At 46.3% G+C, this 25,438-nt stretch overlaps 1 protein-coding gene across 2 annotated transcripts in view; it reads right to left on the minus strand.

The window, feature by feature from the left end:
- Window positions 1–4,820: 4,820 nt before the first annotated feature.
- PIWIL4 (piwi like RNA-mediated gene silencing 4) overlaps window positions 4,821–25,438 on the minus strand; it is a gene marked incomplete at both ends in the record, with an annotated part of 39,584 nt that continues 18,966 nt past the window's right edge. The window contains 12 exons of one of the 2 annotated variants that reach the window (XM_080929909.1): window positions 4,821–4,937; window positions 5,551–5,698; window positions 6,065–6,190; window positions 7,946–8,099; window positions 9,226–9,296; window positions 11,687–11,790; window positions 12,456–12,656; window positions 13,816–13,888; window positions 16,039–16,223; window positions 17,604–17,715; window positions 19,739–19,856; window positions 22,549–22,672. In XM_080929909.1, the coding sequence (XP_080786035.1) occupies window positions 4,821–4,937; window positions 5,551–5,698; window positions 6,065–6,190; window positions 7,946–8,099; window positions 9,226–9,296; window positions 11,687–11,790; window positions 12,456–12,656; window positions 13,816–13,888; window positions 16,039–16,223; window positions 17,604–17,715; window positions 19,739–19,856; window positions 22,549–22,672 (1,533 nt within the window). Of the gene's footprint in view, window positions 4,938–5,550; window positions 5,699–6,061; window positions 6,191–7,945; window positions 8,100–9,225; window positions 9,297–11,686; window positions 11,791–12,455; window positions 12,657–13,815; window positions 13,889–16,038; window positions 16,224–17,603; window positions 17,716–19,738; window positions 19,857–22,548; window positions 22,673–25,438 lie in introns of both variants that reach the window. The other variant, XM_080929908.1, reaches the window with a different exon arrangement.

A 25,438-nucleotide genomic window follows, 5' to 3' on the forward strand; every position in this document is an offset into this window, starting at 1 on the left:
ATGAACGTAAAGTTCAATGCACAGTACACAGAAAGGGGCTTTATCTTTGTTTTTTTACCTGCTCTTTTTTCTTTCTTCATTAGAAATGAGTCTTCTCTTCACCACCCCCCCCCCAGGAGCAGCTGCCAGCTTGTTCTTGGCCAGTGTGCACTGGGTCAAGTCAGTGTGCAACAGAACCCTGACATTTAACAGTAATCTTCAAGAGCAGTTGACATTTTGTGTTTCCGATCTTTAAGTGAGCTAAGCTTTATGAGTCAAGTTTCCCATGGGAAATTGCTAAACCAAAACCCAGCATTTAAAAGGTTACAGCATCCCATGGTACACAGTTTCTTTTAGATTTCAAGGTTTGATTGGTAGACATTTTAAGACTAAAGGGGTGCTTTTTATTAAAAACCAAGCTTCATGAAGAGAATTAGGTCTCCCAAGCAGCAGTCACAAGAACAGAAACAGACATCAGAGATTGAATGGGGTGAGGCCACAGGAAGAGAGCCCGGGCAAGCAACAACTGCCACAGGGAAAACATTTAGATGCTGGGGCTCTCGGGCTCCATCCATGACCAATGAAATCACGTGTAGCTAAACGATAGAACACTTGCCTAACACATTTGAGGCCCTGAGTTCCACCCCTACACCAAAGGATCTGCAACACAAAGCTGTGTCTCCCCTAGTGTGGTGTAAGAGAGTCCCTTAAGTCGTTGTCAAGGCAACACATGATTGGACAGTAGAGAGTGGGGTGGGGACAAAGTTTTGGTAAAAAGAGAGGAGGAAGGAGGGAGGAGCAACATGGAGGTGTAGATGTTTGTCTCTGCACATCTCTGTATGGATAAAGTTGTTATGAATGTTTTATAAGGGATGGAACTGTACAGGACGATCTGACTTGTCTAGGTGGACAAATTATATCATACCAATCGGGTCAGAGTATTTTGGTGTGTTCTTTGATGTGCTGACTTAATTGAGTTCAAAAGAGGGTGTAGTGGCGGAACACACAAAGCCCGCTGCAGAGTTCGGATGTGTATGTGGCAGACGTGACAACAACCCACCAAGGGAAAGTGAGTGAAAACAGCAAGCTGGGGCGGTCATGGCCTACCGCAATGAAAAGCAGCCGGGGTGGGCGGGGTGGACCGAGTGATAGAGAAAGAGCCCAGGCACAGGGCTCCACACTGGAGCGGCTCCCGTGGGATGAGACCGTGCGGGACCAGTAGCAGCAGATTCGTTTTTAATATTTACCTCAACAGAGAGAAGAGGGACCTACACACTCCCAGCCTGTTGGAATCTGAAGTAAGCACAGATTTCCTAATCTCATGCTGCATTCCGGAGTTAACTTGAAGTTGATTCTCCAAGCATTGCCCATCCCAGCACAGTAAAGGGAGATTCTGCTCAAAGGACAGTGTACGTGCGCCCTCTGGTGGGACCATTCAAAAAGGCATCCCTGGCAGGGGCAGTGCTAGTTAGAGAAGGGAAACAAAGTGCTGTGGGCGGATTAAAACAACGCATTTGGTTTGATGGGGCTTTTCATCACCTTTCCTGGTTCGTTTTTTATCAAGTCAACGCAAACTCGAGTCACCGGGTGGTCCTGAGCTGCATACAAAGGAAGCTGAGCAGCAAGCAGCGTCTCGTAGTTCTGTCCCCGCTCCTGTTGAGTTCCTGCCTTGATTTCCCTCAGCAACGGAGTGTGATCAGGACTCATCACCAGAAGCCTTTCTTTCCCAAATTGCTTTTGCTCGTGGTGTTTATAGCATCAACAGACAGCAAGCCAGGGCACCCTTAAAATTTAACGGAAGGACACAATGCCCCAGACCTCCATCCCTGCCGCTGCTTTTTCTCTGAAGACTCCCGAATATAATGCCAGCTTTCTCAGAGAACTCCCCACAGGAAATATCTGCAGCGTCTTTCAGTTTCTCAATACTGCGCATTAAGGCGGGAGAGTTGTTTCTGACGGTTTCTCTCCCAAGTCCATGTGTATGGCCTGCTAAGCTCATCAACCCTGGGAATCTTGTAAGTAACCTACAATGTTATCAGTTGCCAGGTGTTCAGTACAGCCGAGTCACACCGCTGTGAGTATGAAATGTGGATGTCAAGCTTGATACTGGTCTGACCAGAGCTCCCAGCACAGGAAGGACGGTCGTGGCCACGTGTGGTAGTGCTCACTGGTGTAGTCCAGTACTCAGGAGCTGAGGCAGGGGCACTGCTACGAGCTTCAGGGCAGCCTGGATTCCATGACAAGACCATGTCTCAAGACAGAGAAAGGGAAAGGAAGTCGAGGAAAAGGAGGGAGGGAAGGAAGAAGGAAGAGAGGAAGAGAAGGGAAAAGAACAAAAAGTTTTACAAGAAAAGAACATTTTCAGTGCAATGTGACAATATCACTGGTGTCCCCCAGGTACCTGGCTCCACAAAAAGGCCTGCACTCCCACCCCACCCACAGCCTCCCCGGGGCCTTACACCACAGAAGAACTTGGAAGTAAACTCTCCTTCTTCAAAACCTTTCTCTTGCCTCTATCTACATTTTCATTTCTGGGGCATTCCACTGTGGATCACTATGGATCCAGAGGAGGAGTGCTGCGGGAAGGGAGGACTCAGCAGAGGAGGAGTGCTGTGGGAAGGGAGGACTCAGCAGAGGAGGAGTGCTGTGGGAAGGGAGGACTCATCAGAGGAGGAGTGCTGTGAGAAGGGAGGACTCATCAGAGGAGGAGTGCTGTGAGAAGGGAGGACTCAGCAGAGGAGTGCTGTGGGGAGGATTCCACAGAGGAGGAGTGCTGTGGGAAGGGAGGACTCCACAGAGGAGGAGTGCTGTAGGAAGGGAGGACTCAGAAGAGGAGGAGTGCTGTGGGAAGGGAGGACTCAGAAGAGGAGGAGTGCTGTCGGAAGGGAGGACTCAGAAGAGGAGAAGTGCTGTGGGAAGGGAAGACTCAGCAGAGGAGGAGTTCTGTGAGAAAGGAGGACTCAGCAGAGGAGGAGTGCTGTGGGAAGGGAGGACTCAGAAGAGGAGGAGTGCTGTGGGAAGGGAGGACTCAGCAGAAAAGAAGTGCTGTGGGAAAGGAGGACTCAGCAGAAAAGAAGTGCTGTGGGAAGGGAGGACTCAGCAGAGAAGGAATGTTGTGGGAAGGGAGGACTCGGCAGAGGAGGAGTGCTGTGAGAAAGGAGGACTCAGCAGAGCAGAGGTAAGTAGTGGTACAGGGGAGAACACCAAGTGGTCAAATGCTGTCACGGGACATCTGACTGTAACACTTTGCAAAGTGTTACATTCCCTTGAAAGAAGCAGATCTGATGTAGTAACTGTGGTGAAATCCTAATTAGACCAAGGACTGTGTACATGGAGCATAGAATGTGTGAAGAGGAGGAAGGAGGTGGCAGCTGCAGAGCAAGATAGATGGATGCTTCCTTTTTAAAAAGTTGTTTATTCGTTTTATGTATGAGTACACTGCTGCTCTCTTCAGACACACCAGAGGAGGGCATCGGATCCCATTACAGATGATTATGACCTACCATGTGGGTGCTGGGAATTGAACTCAGGACCTCTGGAAGATCAGTCAGTACTCTAACCACTGAGCCACCTCTCCAGCCTCTAGTGGTTTCTTTTTAAGGACATACAGGAGAATAACCCGTTTATCATGTCAATGTTCTGGAAAGAGGATAAGGGCCCCCTTCGTGGCTGGCAGGGTGGCTCTGGCACACAAGGCACAGGGAGAGTATTGGTAACAGTCAGGAGGCCGAGGCCACAAGTGGTGCTCGTGTGTGGGCTGGATGGATTGGACCTGCCCATGTCTTCTCACCGGTGCCTGCCTTCCCAGTGAATGGGCACCTCTGCTGGAGGAAAGGAGCCTATCACAGGACCAGACTGGAGGAAAGGAGCCCATCACAGGACCAGGCTGGAGGAAAGAAGCCTATCATAGGACCAGGCTGGAGGAAAGGAGCCCATCACAGGACCAGGCTGGAGGAAAGGAGCCCATCACAGGACCAGGCTGGAGGAAAGGAGCCCATCACAGGACCAGGATGGAGGAAAGGAGCCCATCACAGGACCAGGATGGAGGAAAGGAGCCCATCAAAGGACCAGGCTGGAGGAAAGGAGCCCGTCACAGGACCAGGCTGGAGGAAAGGAGCCCATCACAGGACCAGGCTTTGAGTTGTTTCAGGCACGGACGTCAGAGAAGGAGATGTCCAGTGGGTTTGTCTGTGACAGTTACATCCAAGGCTCCCGTCACGCAACTTCAAATTCATGTCACAATAAACACATATGTGATGCTCAGATTTTCTTTATTTTCAATATTTACTTAACCCACTCTACAAAATGCTCTACAATATTTAGAAAAACTCTAATAATGTCAGGAAGGAAGTTAAACCCCACTTATCTACCATCAAAATACCCACACAAATATTGTTTTAGAATCCAGTTAGCTGTGATGATAAATCCCAAGTACCACATGAGAATTCACCTCAACTACTGGCTATAATAATAATAATAATAATAATAATAATAGCAACAACAACAGCAACAACAACAATAATAATAATAATAACAGCAACAACAATAATAATAATAATACAAAGATGAACCAAGCCAAAGTAAAATTACTCATGACAAAGCCACAAGAAAAACCATCACTCTGAGGGTTTTTGTGTTTGTTTGTTGTTTTTAGACACAGGGGAGACAAAATTCTCCATAGGTTTTTTCTTGACTTTTTTTTTTAAACCTCTCCTTCCCAATTCTTAAAATTCAGCTCAAGCCCCTTTAAGCAACAGGAGCCTTGAACGTTAGGCAGATTTGAACAAAGCATAGCAACTGCATTTTGGAGTCTCCATCGAGCCATGCTATTGGCTCACTTGTCACAGGTAGAAGAGATGATTGGCTAATTCTAGACTTGGTTCCTTGTGGATGCTTTGTGCCACCAAGAAGGTCAGCTTGTGTGCATACTGGCACGGTGCAGGAACACTGATTATGCCCTGGGGAGAAAAAGGAACAGTAACATTGCAGAGATAACTTGTTTGTCCTTCAAAGTGGGTTTTTAAGTTGGAGTTCTCACCCACCGGTTACTTACACAGCAGAACAGGTCCTAGATAAATGGTAGCAATCAAGAAAGGGAGCCTTGCCCACTGGAAAGCTAAGCTCACTGGTAAAATCTCTCTCTCTCTCTCTCTCTCTCTGTGTGTGTGTGTGTGTGTGTGTGTGTGTGTGTGTGTCTTCTCTGTGTGCAAGCTGGGAGACATGGTATACCGGCCGCCCTAAACTACCTGTGGTCTGTTTCGTCAGGGCTCAGAGCTAACCTGGGTCTTCGGCTCTTGCCTGAGACAAGGCCCACAGGAAGGCCCACACCTCTTAACTTCAGCAGGCACGCCCTGCTGGCTTCCTGGAGGCTACCCTCAGTCTGGCCTGAGGTAATGATTATCCTCAAGTCCTACGGACTGAACCTGGGTCTGCTGACAGAGTGGGCTCTTCCTACCGTGGATCGAAGGAATCAGATGCCCACTCCCCTCTGTGAAGTGAGGGAACGGCGGAGATGGAGAGAAGGGCACAAGCTCCACGTCACACCTACTTTATTAAGAAATGGTTCCTCACCTGCCAGTTGTAGTAGAGATGGCACAGTTTGAAGGTCAGTCGCTGCATGTGGTCAGGCTTCAAGGCATTGTCATCATAGATGACGTTGTAGTAGGTAGGACTAACAGTTCCTCGGTGAGCAGTCTGGCTGATCAGGTAGAAGTCATACCTGCAGAGAAACAGCGAGGCCAAACTGAACCGATGCTCAGTGGGTGTGTGTGAAACTCACTCTTTCCCGGAGGTCCTCAGAGTGAAGCACCCGAGGGAAGCCCTGAGGTGGATCTCCCAGCATTCCTGCAAATACAAACAAATAAACCGGGGTGTGGCTGTGTGCCTGTAATCAATCTCAACAGTGGGGCAGCAGGGACTGCCCAGCCAAAGGTAGAAAGCAACTAGAAAGACATTCAATATCAAACTCTGGTTTCTACATAAGCCTGCACACCTTTGGACACATGCACAAACATGCACAAACACACAAACACACACACACACACACACACACACACACACACAGTTTTCCAGGGACACTTGCCACTCCGGTCGTGTTGCTTCTGAGTCTACAACAGTGCCAAGTGGGGGGTTCTGCACAGTGTGGCCAGTCGCAGCAAAGAGGCGTAGCAGGCATCTCTTCCTGACCACAACCACTGACAGTCTGCAGCTCCTGCAACAGAAAAGCCAGGGTAAAGGTACAGGGGCTAAGCCAAACAGCTCACTCTTTTGTTTGATTTATTACTGTTTGATCAGGTTAAAGAAATAAATAGAAAATCATTCTAAAAACACCGGAAAACAAAGGAAAAAATCACCCATGAATCTTCCTCCTCTTGACAGACATAGTTATTTTAATTAGGGTCTATCTGGGTTTGTAGCAAGGGCGAGCTATGCTATCTGCCCAGTTTGCCGTTTAATAGGACAAAGGGGCGGTGTTACTTCAATTGCCTTTTCTTCCAGAACTGGGGTGGATTCCAGGGTCTTGAACATGCTAGCCAAGTGTTCTGGTCTCACTAAGTTGCCCAGGCTGGAACTACAGGCCTGTATCACCCAGATTTTCAACTGAATATTAAGGAAAGACCTTCCAGAATTTTCTCTACAGAAAACTTCCCCTGCATTAGCAATAGTCACCCCACTCCACCTTCACTGAGGCACCAAGGAGAACTGTGGTCCCTCCTGCACTGAAGACCATCATATAGAACCCATGCTTAGACAGAAGGACAGGTGGAAGGACGGATGAGCAGACAGACAGAAAGATGGGGGAATGGAGGGAGGGAAGGAAAAACAGCAGATTCTGACTGACCAGGTGCCAACTCGACTTCACAATACCAGGCAAACTCCTAGTACTGTCTGTCACGGAAGGAGCGTGCGGGAGCCGGAGTCAGCATGAAGCATCAGTTTAAGCTGCCTTAGGGTATGAAGAGCCGTGGCGTCCTCACGGTACTGTACTGAAAAACGCTCTTACAGTGTACAGTAAATCACTCTTCCTCCAAGTCAGTGACAAATCAGTAGTCCTTAGATTGTCACAGCTCGGTTCGCCCACCACCTGGTGAGGAGCCAACAGCTTTCCCTCGACCAGCTTGACTACAGCTTCAAGCAACTGGCTTTCCCACCTCTGTATCAAGAACAGCTTGAGGACAAGCCCATCCTTTCTTCTGTGGCCGGTGACCTGATCACAATGGGAGCATGGTCAGGTACAGATCTGCATCTTACTCCCTGAGAACCTTTCTTAGTAAGTATTTATTTGTATCTGTATGTATGCCTGCATGCCAGAAGAGGGCATCAGATCCCATCACAGATGGTCTTGAGACACCATGTGGTTGCTGGGAATTGAACTCAAAACTTCTGGGAGAGGAGCCAGTGCTCTTAACCGCTGAGCCATCTCTCCAGACCCCAGATCATCCCTAAGAATTTTAAGACATCAACTTGAGAGTCATCTTTGTTCACTTTCCCATTCTAGAATTTTCCTTGCATGTGGCCCTCCACAGACTCACTGAAGAAAAGCACGCCCCATGAAAACACAGGTGGCCACAGCGCTCAATGCAAGGCTGCAAGGCTTCCCTGTATTCAGAACCTGACCTGTAACCTGGTGACTAACCAAAGCTCTGTCTGGATGCTGTGTGGGCCTCAACTTTTAAATCACAACCCCACAGCCCAGTGGAGTATTGATAAATACAGTGTCTCTGATATCTGACCTCTGCCAGCTCTCGGGAAGACTGCCAGCGGCTCAGAAAGATGCCAGCCTAGGTGTCTACTCAAGGCCCAAACCTTACAGCATCCGGGAAACTCATCCAAGCCGGGCATGACATGGAAACACAGCTAAACTCCACTGTCTGAAAATGAAAGTTATGTCCACAAACCATGCACACAGGATCACAGGTATGTCCGTTATCACACACATGTCAGAGGAAGAGAGGGAACAGAGTACCTGGCACCCGAGCTGCACTCTGTCACACTGCTCAGCAGCTGTGGGACTTCATATTCCAAAACTGCCTTTAGCTGGCCATTGCCCACACCATCCCGATATGCGACTATCCGGGCCGGCAAGTCGTGGTTGAGGCTGTACCACCTGTTGAGAGCACCTAGAGAACACAATGTTAGGGAGAAAGAGGCATCGGGCCAGGGCCTCCAAAGCTGTATTTCCATGGATTGTCACAGCTACGTAACTTTGCTTTTTCAGACCACAGTAAAATGGTAAGACTTTGTTTGGGTTGTACGTGCAGAAACAACAACAAAGTCTAACTGGGACCAATCCTTCATGTCTGCTTGAGCAATCACAGGGTTTCTGTGGCATAATGTAGTCTTTAACACATTTCTTTAGCCAAATTTGAGTGACAAATCAAAATTTAATTCATGCAATAGACAAATTAACACTAATTCAAGTCTTTGAATCTCAAGACCAGACTGGCTGTGTTTGTCTCATTTTCTTTCCTAATGAGAGTAGCGAGGAAAACATGAAGAAGTGGCTTCTCGAGCTGCCTCTCCATCCCAGTCTAAGCCTCCCAGATGGGATGAAGTCTGAAAACATTTCCACCCACTCTAACTATCCCGCCTCCAAGTAGGCACCAGATGGCAATTTCTCCATGAGAGACTTTTAGCAGGAACGATAAAACATTGGCCAGGTTCTCAAATGGAGGAAAAGTGGTAAGATGAAGTCATTCCTTTCTGTGTCTATACTGCATAATTTATTTCAGGAGAGTTTACTGCCTAGGAAATTTCATTTGGTTTGACAGAAGAAAATCATGCTTCTAAGAGTACAGCCACCAAGGGTCATCACGGTCACTTAAAAAAAAAACATCCTAACCTGAGGTCTGCAGACTGGAAAACTATAGACAGGAGCAGGGAAAGTGGGCTGGGGCTGTGAAGAGGAGGCCTGTGTCATTCTCTCTGCACCCCTGTCCTCAGGGTGAAAGGCTGTTCTTCCACGTGCACGTTCACTGCTGGTCTGTCATCAGCCTCGTTTGCCAAGGCAGGCTTTATTAGCCACGAACCTCTTGCCAGGGCCACTTGTGCAGCCACACTCTTTCTTTCCTCTTGGTTTTGTTCTCAGCACACACAGAGACATGAATACAACTCAGTGTGTCAGTCAGCACACAGATGTGGAGATCTCCAACTGGGTGAGAGCTGACAGGTTTGGGCATCTGCTGCCATCAGTCTGTGGGTTTGGGGTGTGAAGGGGCAGTCCCCAGAGCCCACCCCATTACATACCAGTCATGCAGACTTTTAGGCAATCTGCGACATCAGCTGTCGTTCTCTGAAGGATGCAGCGGGAAAACCACCTGAAATAAACAGAACACACAGTGAGACTTAACTTCCAGATGCTTGCTACAAACACACATCCATTCAGCTAGAGACAGATGCAGCGGCAAAAGCCAGGGCTCCTGACTTTGTATATGTTGCCTGTCCCAGTCCTGCTGCAGGGTCCTCTTCCATCCTTCAGTGCTGCTGCGTCTAGATTCAAATGTGACCAGGAAATCCAACAGCTGGATGGTCTTGCCATAAACCCAAACATGAACTTCTCTATGTGCACCAGGAAGGTTTAAAGGACACTAGTTAGTATGTCCCAAAGTGGTGAGAATTAAACTCAATAACACATGTGCAATCGTTGTAGAAGGCTACCCAGTTCAGTGAGTTCGAATACAAGCTCATGCCTCGGTTGCAAGAGAATGTGTTAGTTTAGCAGATCTGCTTGCAAAATGCTCTAACCCAGTATAGAAGTGACTCTTCCAGAGTTACCATCTCAACACGATTAAGCTGTCAGGACTTGAGAAGTAATCTTGATAGTTGCTAATTGAAGGTACACAAGAAATGGAAGTTGGGACTTAGTATGTGTTAGGACATAATATGAAGAGTCCCCCCAAATGGGCTGTATGTTAGAGACCTCCTCTTCAGCGTGGGGGGCTATGGAGACGTGATTCACCAAGGTGCCTACTGCATCAGATTAATCCACAGAACTGAGCTGAACTCATGCTCAGAGGAAGGAGACTTTGCTGGAGGCATACCTCTGAAGGCTGTGTCTGTCTCTTTAGACCCCCCTGCCCCCAATGCATCTTTCTGTTTCCACCTCCTGGCTGGCCCAAGGTGATTGGCTGTGCTAAGCACAGACTGTGGGAATCAACTCAGGCCCACAGCAATGGAGCCAAGCGACACCTCCACAATTGTAAGCCACATCAGTCTTTACCTAAGAGTTCTAAGGTGTGTCTCAGCAACAGGAGGTGACTCACACATTTTTGCCACCATTGTTACAATTCCCTGACTATCTGCAATTACAGTAACAAAACTGCAAATACCTTTGACAAGTCAGGAGCCTTAAGAGACATGGAGGTGTAAGAGCAGGCACCTTGTAATATCCACTTATTAATGAACTCATATTTCTAACAGAGTGAATTGTGTCCTGCATCTTCAAAGTGCAGATCCAAACTAACACTAACTTAGTGGAGAAAAGCAAATGGCTGAAACCAGGGAACAAACATTTCCAAGTAACTGCTATGTGTTCAGAATATATTATTTAATTGCAGATCTTGAAGCAATTCCAAGACAACTTAACAAGCACCAGGAGCCTGTTCGTGGCATTTCTAGCTTATCTCCATTTGGTAGGCTTTACATACTTCCCGCCTCAAGCATCTGCAAGAGTCGACAAGAAATGTAACTGGGTGTACTGAGGTATTCACTTCAGACTGCAATGTTTGGAGCATTGATCTGATATAGCCCCCACAAACACCTTATGAGCTAGGAACTCACTCTCCCCTAACTATGGGGCTTGTAGCTAAATGAAACAATTGTACTTCAGCTGCAAAAGCAGACCAGGTACCACTGCACATCATGATTCAAAGCTAAGATGCTGTACATAATATATATATATATATAGGTACCTAACTCACAGCATGCTTCTCACAGACACTTGAACATAACAACATGCACGAGAATTTCCATGCATTCATGAGCCAGGGATGCGGCTGGAAGACAAGCAACAGTTTATCTCAGTGCATGTGTAAAAATGGGTTTGAACTGAGGCCACAATTTAATTCATTAGTGCCAATCACACTGAAGTATGTGACTCACAAACTTAACAGTTGATGTTCAAAATTTAAGTAATACAGTCTAGTATGTACACATATATGTGAAGAACGTGATAGTATGTTCTTTAAAATATATTTAAGAATCTGCTCAGAAGTAACCTGACACAAACCTGACATCCTGAGTTCAATCCCCAGGAGCCACATGGAACAAGGAGAGAACCAACTTCTACTGCAAGCTGTTTTCTCACACACACATGCACACACACACATGCATGCGCGCACACACACACGTACTTACAATGCACCCCACAGTACATTTATATCCATAAAAATACACCAAGTAATAAAATATAATTGGGTGGGCTGATCACAGTACTTTTTGTATGTTTGAAAATATAATGAAACTCATTGTCCACACTATTAACGTGCACTACTTTAAACTTTAGAGCGTGTTCTAACAATAAGTCTTTAGACTTTCATTCCCCATCCTTAGATGAAGAGCTACAGGACACAGAGGATGAGGGGAGCTGGTGTTCCCTGGGGATAAGCCGAATAGGTTATCAAGTCCAAAGGTGTCATCCCTAACCACTCATCCACACGGGCAGACCTAAGAGGTGACGGTTAGGAGGGTTAAGAGCAGTTTCAAGTACCTGGTGATCCTGGAGTTAATGCTGGCTACAAACCCAACGACCACCACATCCTTGCTGAGGGCATCTCTGCAGACATCAATACCCACGACCATCAGTGACTTCAACTGTTAAGTCAAGTTAATTATGGTTAAATGGAATGAACTTATTCCTCCCAAACAGGGACATTTTAGAACCTCTCTGGTTACCATGCTTTCAAGTTAAGCCATGTGATAAAGAAACAGAGTTCCAGATGGGACAGGTGATTAAACCAGAAACCAAAGAATGAAGGGCAGAGGAAGATTATGACAGATACTTCACTGGGAAGCCCGAGGGACCATTAGCCTCCTCAGGGCTGGGCAAGGGGCAGAGGAGGCAAAGGTAGTGATCCCTTTATCCTCTGCCCAGTCCACAGTTGCCATAGTTGAGGAGGAACAGGGACAGGCAGCACGCCACTTCTTTTCCCTCACTTCCTCCCAAGGTGGCTTCTGGCGAGTCCCCCTCACAGCTGGGTGGTGGTCCCCTTCAGAAGCCACACTCTGCTGTACACATCAAAGGTAGAGGACCAGGGACAGGACTTCAAATGGCAGCTGGGAGAACCCGAATCAGCCTCCCCACCAGGTCTGTGACACCCGAGACCATCTCTTGTGATTTCTCTACAAAGGCTTGTCAGAAGATTTGGGTATCACATTCTCAGGGGATCTGAGAACCACCCTCCCCCAAAGACCTCAGGGCCTCTGAAACACTGGGATCACATGATGCTACGTCTGACTGAGCAAGGAACAGTCCTCACTGGGATCTCCACAGCCCACAGCTCGCCGCCAAGTTTGCAGGTCATCTGCATGGCGATCTTGGTGGCCACACTCAGCATCATCCCCTGCTTATTCAAGGTCCGGGTCAGCACACACTGGCTGGGGACCGGGCAGTCGGTGCTCAAATACTTTTTAATGGAGTCGTAATAGTTCTTCTGATTGGAAGGCAGAATGCACATCACCTAAACGAAAGACAACAGCAGAATATCAGGTCCAGCTCCTTACGGATGTGAACAGCTCACGGGACAGCATGGAATCTCCAAACACCAGGGTGTCTGGAGATGTTTAAACATTCCCTGAACAGGTCTGCTAGAAGAATCGAGACGAACACACGGATTCTCTAAACATCTCAGTCCCATGCCCCCAAGGAGCAAAAGTAAACGTGGCAGCTGGTTCCTTAAGGGGCCTTGAGGCCACTGATTACTTAAAACAATTCTGCTCAGTTAGATTCCCTCCAGTTGTACCTCCACCCCCTGGGGAGTCGCTATGTAAGTGTTCAAGCTGCATGGGCACACCATGAATCCTCTTCATCCCTCGCCTTAACTGATCGTAGGCTCCTCACATCCGCTTCTTGCTTGCTCTTTCTTTCTCTCATGGTTAGCTGGCCCTCAAAGGGTTCCAAAATATGATAGCGCATATCCAGAGCTCTGGGTTCTGGGAAAGAACACCCTTGTACACTCTTGCACATGCTTACACGTGTCTGCACATGCTTTCACATGCCTGCACATGCTTTCACATGCCTGCACATGCTTTCACATGCCTGCACATGCTTACACATGCCTGCACATGCTTTCACATGCCTGCACATGCTTACACATGCCTGCACATGCTTACACATGCCTGCACATGCTTTCACATGCCTGCACATGCTTACACATGCCTGCACATGCTTTCACATGCCTGTACTTTTCTTTACAGTTTTGCTTTGATTGAACTTAAAGTCCTCAGAATGAGAATTCCTTTCATTTAATGTAATATCCATTAGAGATTTGGGGGGGGGGAACGCGAGAGCGAGCAACAATTGTCTTTAACGGACAGAGATGGCTGCAGTGGTCTGTGGCGGCACTCAACAGGCATGTGAACCACTGCCTGTCTCAGGTATAGGGCTCAGGCCTGGCAGATGAGTAAAATACATTTTTATTGAAAGCACAAAGCTTTCTGGTAGCCGTATAACCCCAAAAGCCCTTTCCTCCACAGGTTGCTTTGGTCATGGTGTTTCATCACCGCAACAGTGACCCTGACTAAGACAGAATATGCGCAGAACCTTTTTTTTTAAGATGCCAGACATACAGGAAATATAAAAATTATACATCTAAAACTCAGAATATACCCCATACTTACCAACTGAACGTCAGGGTCGGCGTGTAGCTGAATGGCTCGAAGGAACGCGCCGGCGTTTTCCTCTACTTTTATGCTACATAGGAAGGTGATTTAGTTGTCTTTTTAGTAGCACTCACTCAATCACAGGGTGTTAGAAAAAGTACAGACGGGCTCTTCAACAGACCAGTCATTTTACAGAAAAAAAATCTTAGAGAGAAATGAGAACCTCTCATATCCAATGTGTTTCTCCAGTGCACGATGTGTCAAATACTCCACAATCAGCCGGTTAGCATATAGAAATTAATGAAAGTATAAATATTCTCAGCTGTATCAAATCCCTAGTTAACTGATTTGCTTTTGAGTGCACTTCTGAAATTACAAGCCCATAATATCTAAAGCAGGCCTAAGATGTCCAAAATGCTTTGGGAATCATTAATTAACGAGTGAGGTTTCCAACTAATCTGTATGAATCACAAAGGGTTGGTGTTTGCTCTTCGGTAGGGGCAGCTTGTTTGGAGTCCGTCCTACTTGGCTGTAAGCAGCCAGTCAGCAGCTGTTTGTCAAGGAAGTAATGGTATCAGAGGCTGGAGGCTACAGAAAGGATTGCTACATACAGTCACTTGCCAGTCTAGTCTCTGCACATGAAATACAGTTATCTGCAAGGGGGGAGCACGTCTCAATCGATTGCCTTTTTAACTTTTTAAATACACTTGCCCAGCAGGTGGCAGGGCTCCCCACCTCTTCCAACAGCCACCTGAAGAACCAAGAACAGGGCTTTGGTAATTCTTCAGTTCCAAAGTAAACCCTCTCCCTCCAGCTCAGACTCACCACAAGGCAGACATCTTAGATAGGAGAGGCCAGGCCTGTAAATCTATCAGGCAACTGGATGAGTGGGATGAACAATGGCTTTCATAGGAAAAGCCCAAAGACAACGGGCACAGGATGGCTCTTGAACCTGTGAGATCCAAGGCCCGCCCTCCCAGCCCAAGTCTGCCCAGGGTAACTTCTACCATCCCTCCCTGCGGTGTTAACTCCCAGTTAGAGAAACCAGAGTAGAGAAACTTGAAGCAGAGCATTTGTCAGCAGATTCAGTGATGAGAGGAGAATTCTAAATATGATGTAAGTAAGGCTTTGGGAGGGGCCTGGATTTGGACAGTACATATGCTGCTGATGTAATTAGTTACTATCTGCTTTCATGTACATCTAGTTCAAATGAGACATGGTCAATTCCAGGGCAAGATGATGTTCAATTTAAAGTTTGACCATGTCTGGACACATGTAGCCCTTAGTTAGTCGGTATCTTCTTCTTCTTGGCAGCCAACTGAGTATCTGATGCACAGAAGTTACTCTAGAAATGCTCACCACATGAAAGGCTGGCCTTGGTTCTGGGCTGGTTTTGGTTGGCTGTCAGAAAGCAATCTATACACTAATCTTACTATAACTTTTGGAAGCCTAAAATCTATCAAATCAGTCAGGAATGCAATGCCTGCTTTTTAATATCATGTTTGCTATTGAGTTTTATAATAACTGACCTGAACAGTTAAAAGTAGAGAAGGCACCACACAGACTTATTCAGGATGTATACCCAACTGACATAAAAGACTCTGAAGGAAGGACTTCCCTAGACAAACCACTAAACCAAGTTCTACAAAGATACAATAAAAGGTATTTCCGGGTCATAAAGATTTACTTGTATTTTGTTTTCTGTATATGAGTGTTTTGTCTGCATGGATGTCTAGGCTCCACTCATGTGTCACGGGCCTTAAGAGTCACAGTCCCTGGACTTGAGTTACATAAAGTTGTGAGCCGCCATTTAGGCGCCTGGAATTGAACCTGGCCCTCTGGAAGACCAGCAGTGCTCTAAACTGTTGAGCTGTCTCCAGCCCCTACATTTTAGTTTCATAAAACAATTTAATAAATATAAAAAAAATCTAACTTTTCTGACTATTTTTGACATTTCAAAAAATACTACTAATGGCCTAGAAAGACGGCTCAGAAGTTGCAAGCATGTATTTTTTCTTGCAGAGCTCTGAGGTTCACTTCCTCGCGCAGCCCACTTTCAGCTCCAGTTCTGGAGGTTCTGACAGCGCTGCCTCCCATGGTTGCTCCTGTTCCCAAAGCTACACAGCAGTATGCGCACACAGACATCATCTTATTATAACAAATGTCTTATAGATATACCAGGCATCACTTCCAAATTTCAAGCCAAGTTAATAGATTTAAAAAAATTCACCATACACTCACATTTTTGGGTGGCCCACATTAAATCCCACGGAACCTCCAACTCTCCTCAGACAGCTCAGAAAGGCTTCAATCAAGTGCTCAGCCCTGTTACAGCATATGATCAGCCATCTACTCAAAGGATGAGAACTCAAAACTTTGCAAGATCGCATGTCTTTGGACCAATCAGCAGCAAACGCAGGTTGACACTGAGAAAAAGTGAGATCATAAAAGGACTGAGCAACGTCATTCAGAGAGCAATTTAGAACGCTTGGCATAACTGAACAACCGAAAGACAGGTGGAGGTATCGGGAGGCATGCACGGTCTGATGGGCCCTGGGTGCGGAGCCTTTGATGAGACATGTCGCTGGTGTCTGACTGAGAGATCTCCAGTTCCTTCCCTTCTACCACTGTTTGTCCTTTCTCTTGGGCATTCAGGCACGCAGACTGTCCTCTGTGGACTCATTACCTAAAGCATTCAAAAGCACGACTACTGATGCCCCAGGTTCACCGTGCTGTGGTGCCTTAAGCTGTCAGGAGGGCAAGGCTGCTCTACTGAGAAAGAGCTACACGGAAGAGAAAAACCAATCGCGGTGTCATGTGTGTACTGGTATGCATGTCCGCATCCATCTATGTGTGTGTGCTCAAAGGCCAGAATTCAACTCAAAGATTCAAAGCCCCACGGATCCCCGTCTCCGCATCCAGCACAAGGGTTACAGGTGGAAGCCCAGCTGGAGAGCTGAAATCAGGTCCACTGAGGCCACCGGGGTTGTGGAAGCAACTCGAGGCCTCTCAGTTTTACAGACCCAAAAATGGAACAGTGGAGAGAGGTGCTGAGAGCCAGAGGCAGCAAGGACAAATTTAGAATGCCAGTGGCTCTGTCACACCCAAGAGGACTCTTTGTGAAGCACTGAGTTCCAGTCACTGCCACATGCATTAGGTATGGGATGCAGCTACAGGAGACCTAAACACAACAGAAAGGAAGGCTGGCCCCTGACTTTTCCCCTGCAGACTGAGTCATCCCAGTGTGCAGAAAGCCCTGCCCGTGTGCCTACAGAGACCTGTGGAGACCATGGCCCAGGACCAGTGCTTACAGTTCACTTGGTCCCTAGGGTGTGGCTTTAGAAAAGTCTGGGTCAGAAGCTGGTAACACAGCCACCAGCAGTCAAGTGGCCTCTGATACCTGTTTCATTCCTTCTACCAAAACCTGGATGGTGACTTGTCTTCATGTCTCAGCCCACAGCCCAAGCACCATGTGAGGTCTGTGTGAATCGCTTACCCTTTGGGTGAAGCTGGCCAATGTTAGTACGAAAGTCACTCTCCACCAGAATTTACCTGGGTGACCATGCTTCCCTGCTTGCTTGTTTTAGCTGCTCTAGGGTGACAGCTGGCCATAGGCAGCCACGTGTGACTTTCAATGGTTTAAAACACCAACTACAGACAGACCTAAACCATGCCCACTGGATGCTGCTAGTCCGCACAACTAAACTGACACCAAAGAGAAAATCACACATGTGTGACAAGCCCCACTGCCTTGTATGTACATACAACCAAGCAAACGCTTGTAAGTGCAGAGGATGGCTACTCACTGTGTGGTCTTGCAGCAGGATCTTTTCAGAAGGAACAACCCGGCCAGTCAGGGATAGCTGGCTTCCAAAATGCATCCCCCAGGTCTCGAGCTCAAACCTAGCCACTTGGTTCCTGTCAACAGAGTCATTTACAACCACTGCAGTGCGTGTCTTCTAAAGATTTTTAAATATCACAGATATAATAGTGACTTGCTGAATTATTCAGGTGATGGTTAATTTTTAGAGATTTGCCTCCTATTTCTCATGATATATGTAAAATAAATATAAATATATCTACTTTGAACAGCTCAACAGAATATGTCAATCACTGTCCCCACCAAGAACAGTAAGAAGAGAGAGGCTTGCACTGGAGCTCAGAGGTTCCCAGAGGGGAGGCTTACAGTGGTACAGACAGGCTCCAAGGGGGAAGGTTTGCAGTGAGACAGAAGGGTTCCAAGGAGGAAGGTTTGCAGTGGGACACAGGGATCCCAAGGGGGAAGGTTTGCAATAGGAAACAGGGGCTCCAAGGGGGAAGGTTTGCAGTGAGGCAGAGGGGTTCCCATGGGGGAAGGTTTGCAGTGGGGCACAGAGGTTCCAAAGGGGAAGGTCTATTGTAGGGCACAGAGGTTCCCAGGGGGAAGGTTTGCAGTGGGGAACAGGGATTCCAAGGGGGAAGGTTTGCAGTGGGGCACAGAGGTTCCAAGGGGGAAGGTTTGCAGTGGGGCACAGGTGTTCCAAAAGGGAGGCTTACAGTGGGGCAGAGGGGCTCCAAGGGAGGAGGACTGTTGTGGGGCACAAGCTCCACGAGGCCAGTGAGCTTGTTCATGTCATCCTGTCTCCTCCAGAGCTGCCGAAACATTATCTACCAGCAGCCTAGAGGATGCCAGTGAGTCTGTGAAAAGCCCTGGCCCTAGAAAGCACAAAGCTGTCAAGACTGACTCTCCGCCACAGGAGCTATACCTACAGCGGTCCTCACACTGATCCCTGCGATTACTACAACGCTTCTGACGTTGTCTGCCCACGTGAGGCAGTCACCAGCCAGGAAACGATGAACAGGAGGCATGTGGTGATGACATGTCAGAAGACTAATGCACAGCCCAGTTTAAGGGGCCAAAGAGTATCCTTCTATGATACAAGTTTACACCAGGTGGTATCTGCAAGCCATGGTAAAAACTGTACCCACAGTGGGAACTACAGCCAGGGGTATGGTGGAGATGCACATTTATCATACAAAAGCAGTGAAAGGGATATTGTAAAATATGTCTGCCATGCCATTCTCCTGAGAAGAATGAGATTAGACTGTGGATTTGCAAATATCTGCAAAATTTATATCATTCTGTAGAATATGGCCATTCATCATTAACTTATTTGTCTATTTTCTATCTTCTTTTCCTCGTTTTTATTTTGCTTACGTCAATTTTCAAATTTTTCCTTGACCTAGTATTTCTTACAAACATCTTTAAAGAGAAACAGCCATTTCACAGTAAGGTGGGGGTCATAGAAATCTAAAAGCAAGCAGCAAATTCAATTTAAAAATCTCTAGCAGCTGCATTAACAGTTAAGAGGCGATAAGAAATTACTTTAGTCTCACATCTTCAAAATGTTACTAACTTAAAATGTGCCAGTAGGCACATTTCAAGTGCCCCTCAGCACACAAGGCCACAGTGCTGAACAGCACATCTTTAGGAAGGCAGAGGGGAGAAGAAAGAGTTCTCACAAGTCACAGGAAACAGTGATGCAGGCAGGAGGCACCTAAGATGAACCAAGACCAGAACTTTAGGGATCATGTTCATCCAAATTTCTGAAATTCTCATCTGAGTCTGAGCATCCCTCACTTGGAGTCCTGGAGTCTGCAGTGTTATACTGTTGGTTTTGTTTCTATTTCCCGTTTTCAACATAACCAGTAACCCTTCCTTTATTCAAAACTTTACCTACAGTATAATGTGTCCTCTAGAAGAAAACAGGGCTGTGCCTGTTCAAACCCTATCAGCTGTGGCTGCTGAAATCTTGGCTGCACCTTTGGATGTTTCAGACCCACAGGGTCTTGCTCTGAATTAGTAAGATTAGATATTCTTATCAACAAATGAACAGGATATCATCAAAGCTACACACTCAGCCCCAAGCTGGGCACACGTGACTTCAACTGGTGGCCCTACCTCTGGATGTCATCCACAAGTCGGGCCAGTTGCTGCTGCCTTCTCAGAGGACTGAGCCGAGTTTCTTCAGCTAGTGCCTTCATGAGGTGGAAATCTGAGGTTGCTTGGCTGGTCAGGCCTGGGAGGGGTATCAAAGGTGGATGTAGAGAGTGAACACAGGCAGGGGGCTGGCCCTGGTTAAGCATGCTTCCCATTCCAATCAGTAAGATGCACCCCCTGTAGGGCACTGTGAAGCGGAGCGTTGAGCCCCAGAGTCTTGGACACAGCAACACAGCGGTCCTCAGCCTTCATGACCCTTTAATACAGCTCCTCATGATGAGGTGATCCAAACCATAACATCGGTTGTTATGAATCTCAATGTAAACATCTGACATGCAACCACACGGGGCTGGGAGCCACAGACTGAGAACCACTTAGAACAACAGTTTCTAAGCCGAGGGTAACGGCACACATCCTTAGTCATAGGGTTCAGGAGTTCTAGGCCAGCCTGCTCTATGAAGTGAATTCAGTGAATTCAGTGCAAGTCTGGATTACACGGGGAAACTGTCTGGCTTTTCTTTTTGTTTTTAAGGAAGTTTTGGACTGCAGAAATGTCTCAGTGGTTAAGAACACTTGTTGCTCTTCCAAAGGACCCATGATTGATTTCGATCACTCACAGGGAAGGTCACAACCATATGTAACTCCAAGCCTAGGAGATTTGACACCCTTTTCTGATTTCCTTGGGCACCAGAAACACAGTTAAGAGCAACAGCTGCTCTTCCAGAGGATCTCGGTTCAACTCCGAGCACCCACAAGTGATTAACAACTGTCTGTAATTTGAGTTCCAGGGCATCTAAAATCCTCACACAGACAAACATGCAGGCAAAATACCAATGTACTTAACACAAAAATAAATAAATCTTAAAAAGAAAATTTCCTAGTAGTCAAGTTTCTAAAAATGGAAAATAATTATAAGAATGCAAAAGGGTTTTCGATTATTTTAAGTAGTATTAAGTATTTAATCCATTATATAAAATACATCAATATTTAAAAATAAAATGCATTTAAAAATATTACCCAGTTAATATTTTTAATACCAAACCTCTAGAATCTGGCCTGTGTTTTCATTCATAGCCTATCTTATTTCTATTTATTAGTGGGAGTGCTAGTAACACTTCAAGTTTTCAATAAAGTTATATGGTCAAGGTCTGCAAGTCAAATCTGCAGGGCTTCCAAATCAGAAAAGCACCGAGAATGAACTCCCTCCTTTCAGACACGGGACTCCACTGATGCATGTGCACAAAACTGACATTCATGACATAAGCACTAAGTCACACAGACCATCAATCTTGTTAGTACTGATAGCATGCAGACATCAGACTCTACTGTACAGTGTGTGCTGACATCAGACTCTACTGTACAGTGTGTGCTGACCTCAGACTCTACTGTACAGTGTGTGCTGACCTCAGGAAACTGTAGAGTGTGTGCTGACATCAGACTCTACTGTACAGTGTGTGCTGACATCAGACTCTACTGTACAGTGTGTGCTGACATCAGACTCTACTGTACAGTGTGTGCTGACATCAGGATACTGTACAGTGTGTGCTGACATCAGGATACTGTACAGTGTGTGCTGACATCAGGCCCTACTGTACAGTGTGTGCTGACATCATACTCTACTGTACAGTGTGTGCTGACATCAGACCCTACTGTACAGTGTGTGCTGACATCAGACTCTACTGTACAGTGTGTGCTGACCTCAGACCCTATTGTACAGTGTGTGCTGACCTCAGACTCTACTGTACAGTGTGTGCTGACCTCAGACTCTACTGTACAGTGTGTGCTGACCTCAGACTCTACTGTACAGTGTGCTGACATCAGATTCTACTGTACAGTGTGTGCTGACATCAGGATACTGTACAGTGTGTGCTGACCTCAGACCCTACTGTACAGTGTGTGCTGACATCAGACTCTACTGTACAGTGTGTGCTGACATCAGACTCTAATGTACAGTGTGCTGACCTCAGACTCTACTGTACAGTGTGTACTGACATCAGACTCTACTGTACAGTGTGTGCTGACATCAGACTCTACTGTACAGTGTGTGCGGACATCAGACTCTACTGTACAGTGTGTGCTGACATCAGACTCTACTGCACAGTGTGCTGACCTCAGACTCTACTGCGCAGTGTGTACTGACATCAGACTCTACTGTACAGTGTGTGCTGACATCAGACTCTACTGTACAGTGTGTGCTGACATCAGACTATACTGTACAGTGTGTGCTGACATCAGACTCTACTGTACAGTGTGTGCTGACATCAGACTCTACTGTACAGTGTGTGCTGACATCAGACTCTACTGTACAGTGTGTGATGACACCAGGCAGGCTCTACTGTATGGTGTGAATCAACCCTCTCTCAAGCTCTATGATTTGATGTGTACTGACATCAGTTGGGCTTTTTTATACAGTGGAAATTTCTTTTTGGGAAACTGGTACATGAAGAAACTAAGAGTCATTTTTGTCTCACTGTAACAAAATAGCCTGGAACCAAAACAACAGCAACAACATAAAAACAACAACAACAAAGAGGTCATATTAGGCTTTCCTCTACTAGGAAACTTCAAAAACACAGCAAATGATCCTGAGGCAGATCTGACATCAGGGCTACAGGTGATGCAGAAGAGAACAGACACTCAGCGGACACTTCATCCTCCCACTTGGCCAAACTATTGCTTAAGCTATCTAACGGGGCGCTTGTCCCCAGCTACACAAACACACTGGCATTCAGCTAACATAGGGGAGGCAGTGGGGTCTGACACAACCTTACCCGTGAGAAAGCAGAGCTCCGGGATCAGGTGGACCATCTGAGGCTCAGAGTTATCATTTCTCTTTCTTTTCAACAGACTAACAAGCACCGGCTGATTTAGGTCAGATAAGGTGATATCATATTGCTGTAAAATACAAGATTAATGATGGGTAGCAAACATGGGTACAGAGCAGAGGGGTATCCCTGGTTACACGCAGCACAGACCCCCAGATGTCACTAAGTAAATCTTCTTTCCATGATAATTCCTATGACTTTTAATTATCCTTTATTTTAAACTACATTTTAATTTAGTGTGATATGGTGTGTATGTGTGTGGTGTGTAAATTCATTTATGTGATAATACAACTGTGGACTCTGTTGTCTTCTTTCACTAGATAAATCCTAAAAAATTCAAATTCATATCATTCAGGTTAGGCAAAGAGAGGCTTTAATGCTGAGCAATCCACTGGCCCTTTATCACTCTTTACATTACACCCAGTAAGACTTAACTGCCCTGCTTCCTCTGGGTCTTCAGAACAGCCTCCAGCAGTCTGTATACATGTTATAAATTACTGAAACACACCCCCCACACTTAAATAACTGGTTCTAACCATCTCAATTCACTTTAACAATGTCTACACACAGACTGCAGGCCAAAGTTATATGGTACTCAGTTTCCCAAAAGAACAAAAGGGTCTTTGATACCCAGGATGGCACTATATATCAGAAGCAGACAAAGTCCAGAACTGACAAGGGGGAATTTCATAACCAGTTCTTCTTGTCCACTCTCCTTCTCCTATGAGGTGAGGATGTCAGGAAGTTCACAAGTACTGCCGGTAAAGCCCTCACTGGGTGTGTGGTTTATGATGAATTCTCAATGCTGTCTGGTCACATTCCACTCCCTCCCTTTCCTAAGCTGTAATTTCACCTTGCCAAAGGTTTAGTTCCAAAGGCAAATCATAATACTAACTTCCAGTAGAACTAATGACATCACTAGAATTACAAAATTATAATCTATAAAATACCTGGGAATTATGTTTTTTTGTTTTCTTCTTGTTTTTTTAAAGATATGTTTACTTATTTAATGTATGTGAGTACACTGTCACTGTCTTTAGACACACCAGAAGAGGTATCTGATCCCATTTCAGATGGTTGTGAGCCACCATGTGGTTGCTGGGAATTGAACTCAGGACCTCTGGAAGAGCACTCAGTGTTCTTAACCACTGGGCCATCTCTCCAGCCTGGGAATTATGTTTTAATGACCATCACAATTAAAATTAAAGCATTAGATGCAAACTGTTCTCCCATCCAATACAGACTTTTTTTAAAAAAATTAAAACCAATTCAGGAATATGAGATTACAGTTATGAGCACAGCAAATGTTGTGAGGAGATGTTCAGAGAAGCCTTTATCAAGAGTCTTTGCAGAACTTCACTAATTCTATATGGATGGCTGGAGCACCTTTTTCCTCTCAGGAACTGAAGTAGACACAGAAAGAGAAACCATCTTGGCTTTACAGTAACTACATTATCTACACACATTGCACCATGCCCATGAAAACAGACCCCGGCATGGTTTCTGAAGGCTCCACCGCGGCAGAGCTGGGATTTAACCCTTGCTTCAGCACAGCAGGGTGCCAGGCTTGAGCTGGTAAGTCAGGAGTTTCATGAAGGTGAAGTCCCAGAATGGAGAGCACTCACGAGCAACAGAATCCTGCAGAACCCCCCAGACCCAGGCCACTTCAGGAACGAGCCTTCTACTCATGACAAAGCACTCCAGAAGTGGTTGTCCTAAGATGAAAGTTATCTTCTCCCTGTCCCCAATTTTCTAAGAATTTTGAAATATTTTTTCTTAGCATGTTTTCTATGTTGAAATGCACACAGAAATTTAGTGTGCATCTCCTAGTTCAGAAAGAAGGACACTTTGAAATCTGATATGAGTTTCTTTTCTTCTCTCCATACCTACATAGAGCTTGCCAACTCAGCGCAAAAAAGGACCAGGTCTTTCCATGTTAGAAAATGACAGGTCCTGAAAGAGATGTGTTCAGTTCCCTAATGCAGTGCAGAAACCCAACTGTTTAACAAAGTATGTGTTTAATGCACACACGAGTACATATCATACACAAGGCACCTTACAAGCTTCTGTACTGCCAGGATTAGAAGGGCATCTCTGCTCTAAAGAAAATGTACCCAGGAACAATATGATGCACTGGTGCAGCCGGGTGCATGCTCACCTTCTGCAGTCGGGTGCATGCTCACCTTCTGCAGTCGGGTGCATGCTCACCTTCTGCAGTCGGGTGCATGCTCACCTTCTGCATGGGTAACAAAGTAAAGCGAGAAAGCTTGTGACAGGTAAAGTAACACTCAATACTGAAGCTACAATCTGACCTAGTATAGAAAGGAAAGGTACAGTATCTAGCTAGAGAACATGCATGGAGACGGGGCCATCAGTGACTAGCAAGCAGACAAGGATGCAGCAGGAAAGAAGAGCTGGGGATGCTGAGGGAGAAAAGGCTAAAAGTAAGTGAAGAAGAGGAAGGTAACACAGGTCCCCACCACCTGCCTGAGCTCACAACATGCAGGCATCCAGCTAAAGGCCTGGCTACACCATCACAGTATGCATTGCTTACACTGCACCACAGGAGCTACAGCTCCATAGCAGTGAGCTTAGACAGGCCCCTAACTGGGCCCTGAGTTTAGTGTGTGCATGTGAATGACGGGGTGAGGCCCTGGAGACTGAGGCAGAGGAGGAGGAGGACAACGAACGGATTTTCCAGCTGAGGCTCACAATCCTAAGGAGAAATAGGAGAGCGAACAAGATCTGACAGAGACACCCACAGGACATTTATGCAAATAAAATGTTGAGGATATGGTGGTGAGTGTGCTAGGCAGTAAGGGGGTGTGCAGTCTAA

This window comes from Micromys minutus, assembly GCF_963924665.1.
Source record: "Micromys minutus genome assembly, chromosome: 16".
NCBI classification, from domain to species: domain Eukaryota; kingdom Metazoa; phylum Chordata; class Mammalia; order Rodentia; family Muridae; genus Micromys; species Micromys minutus.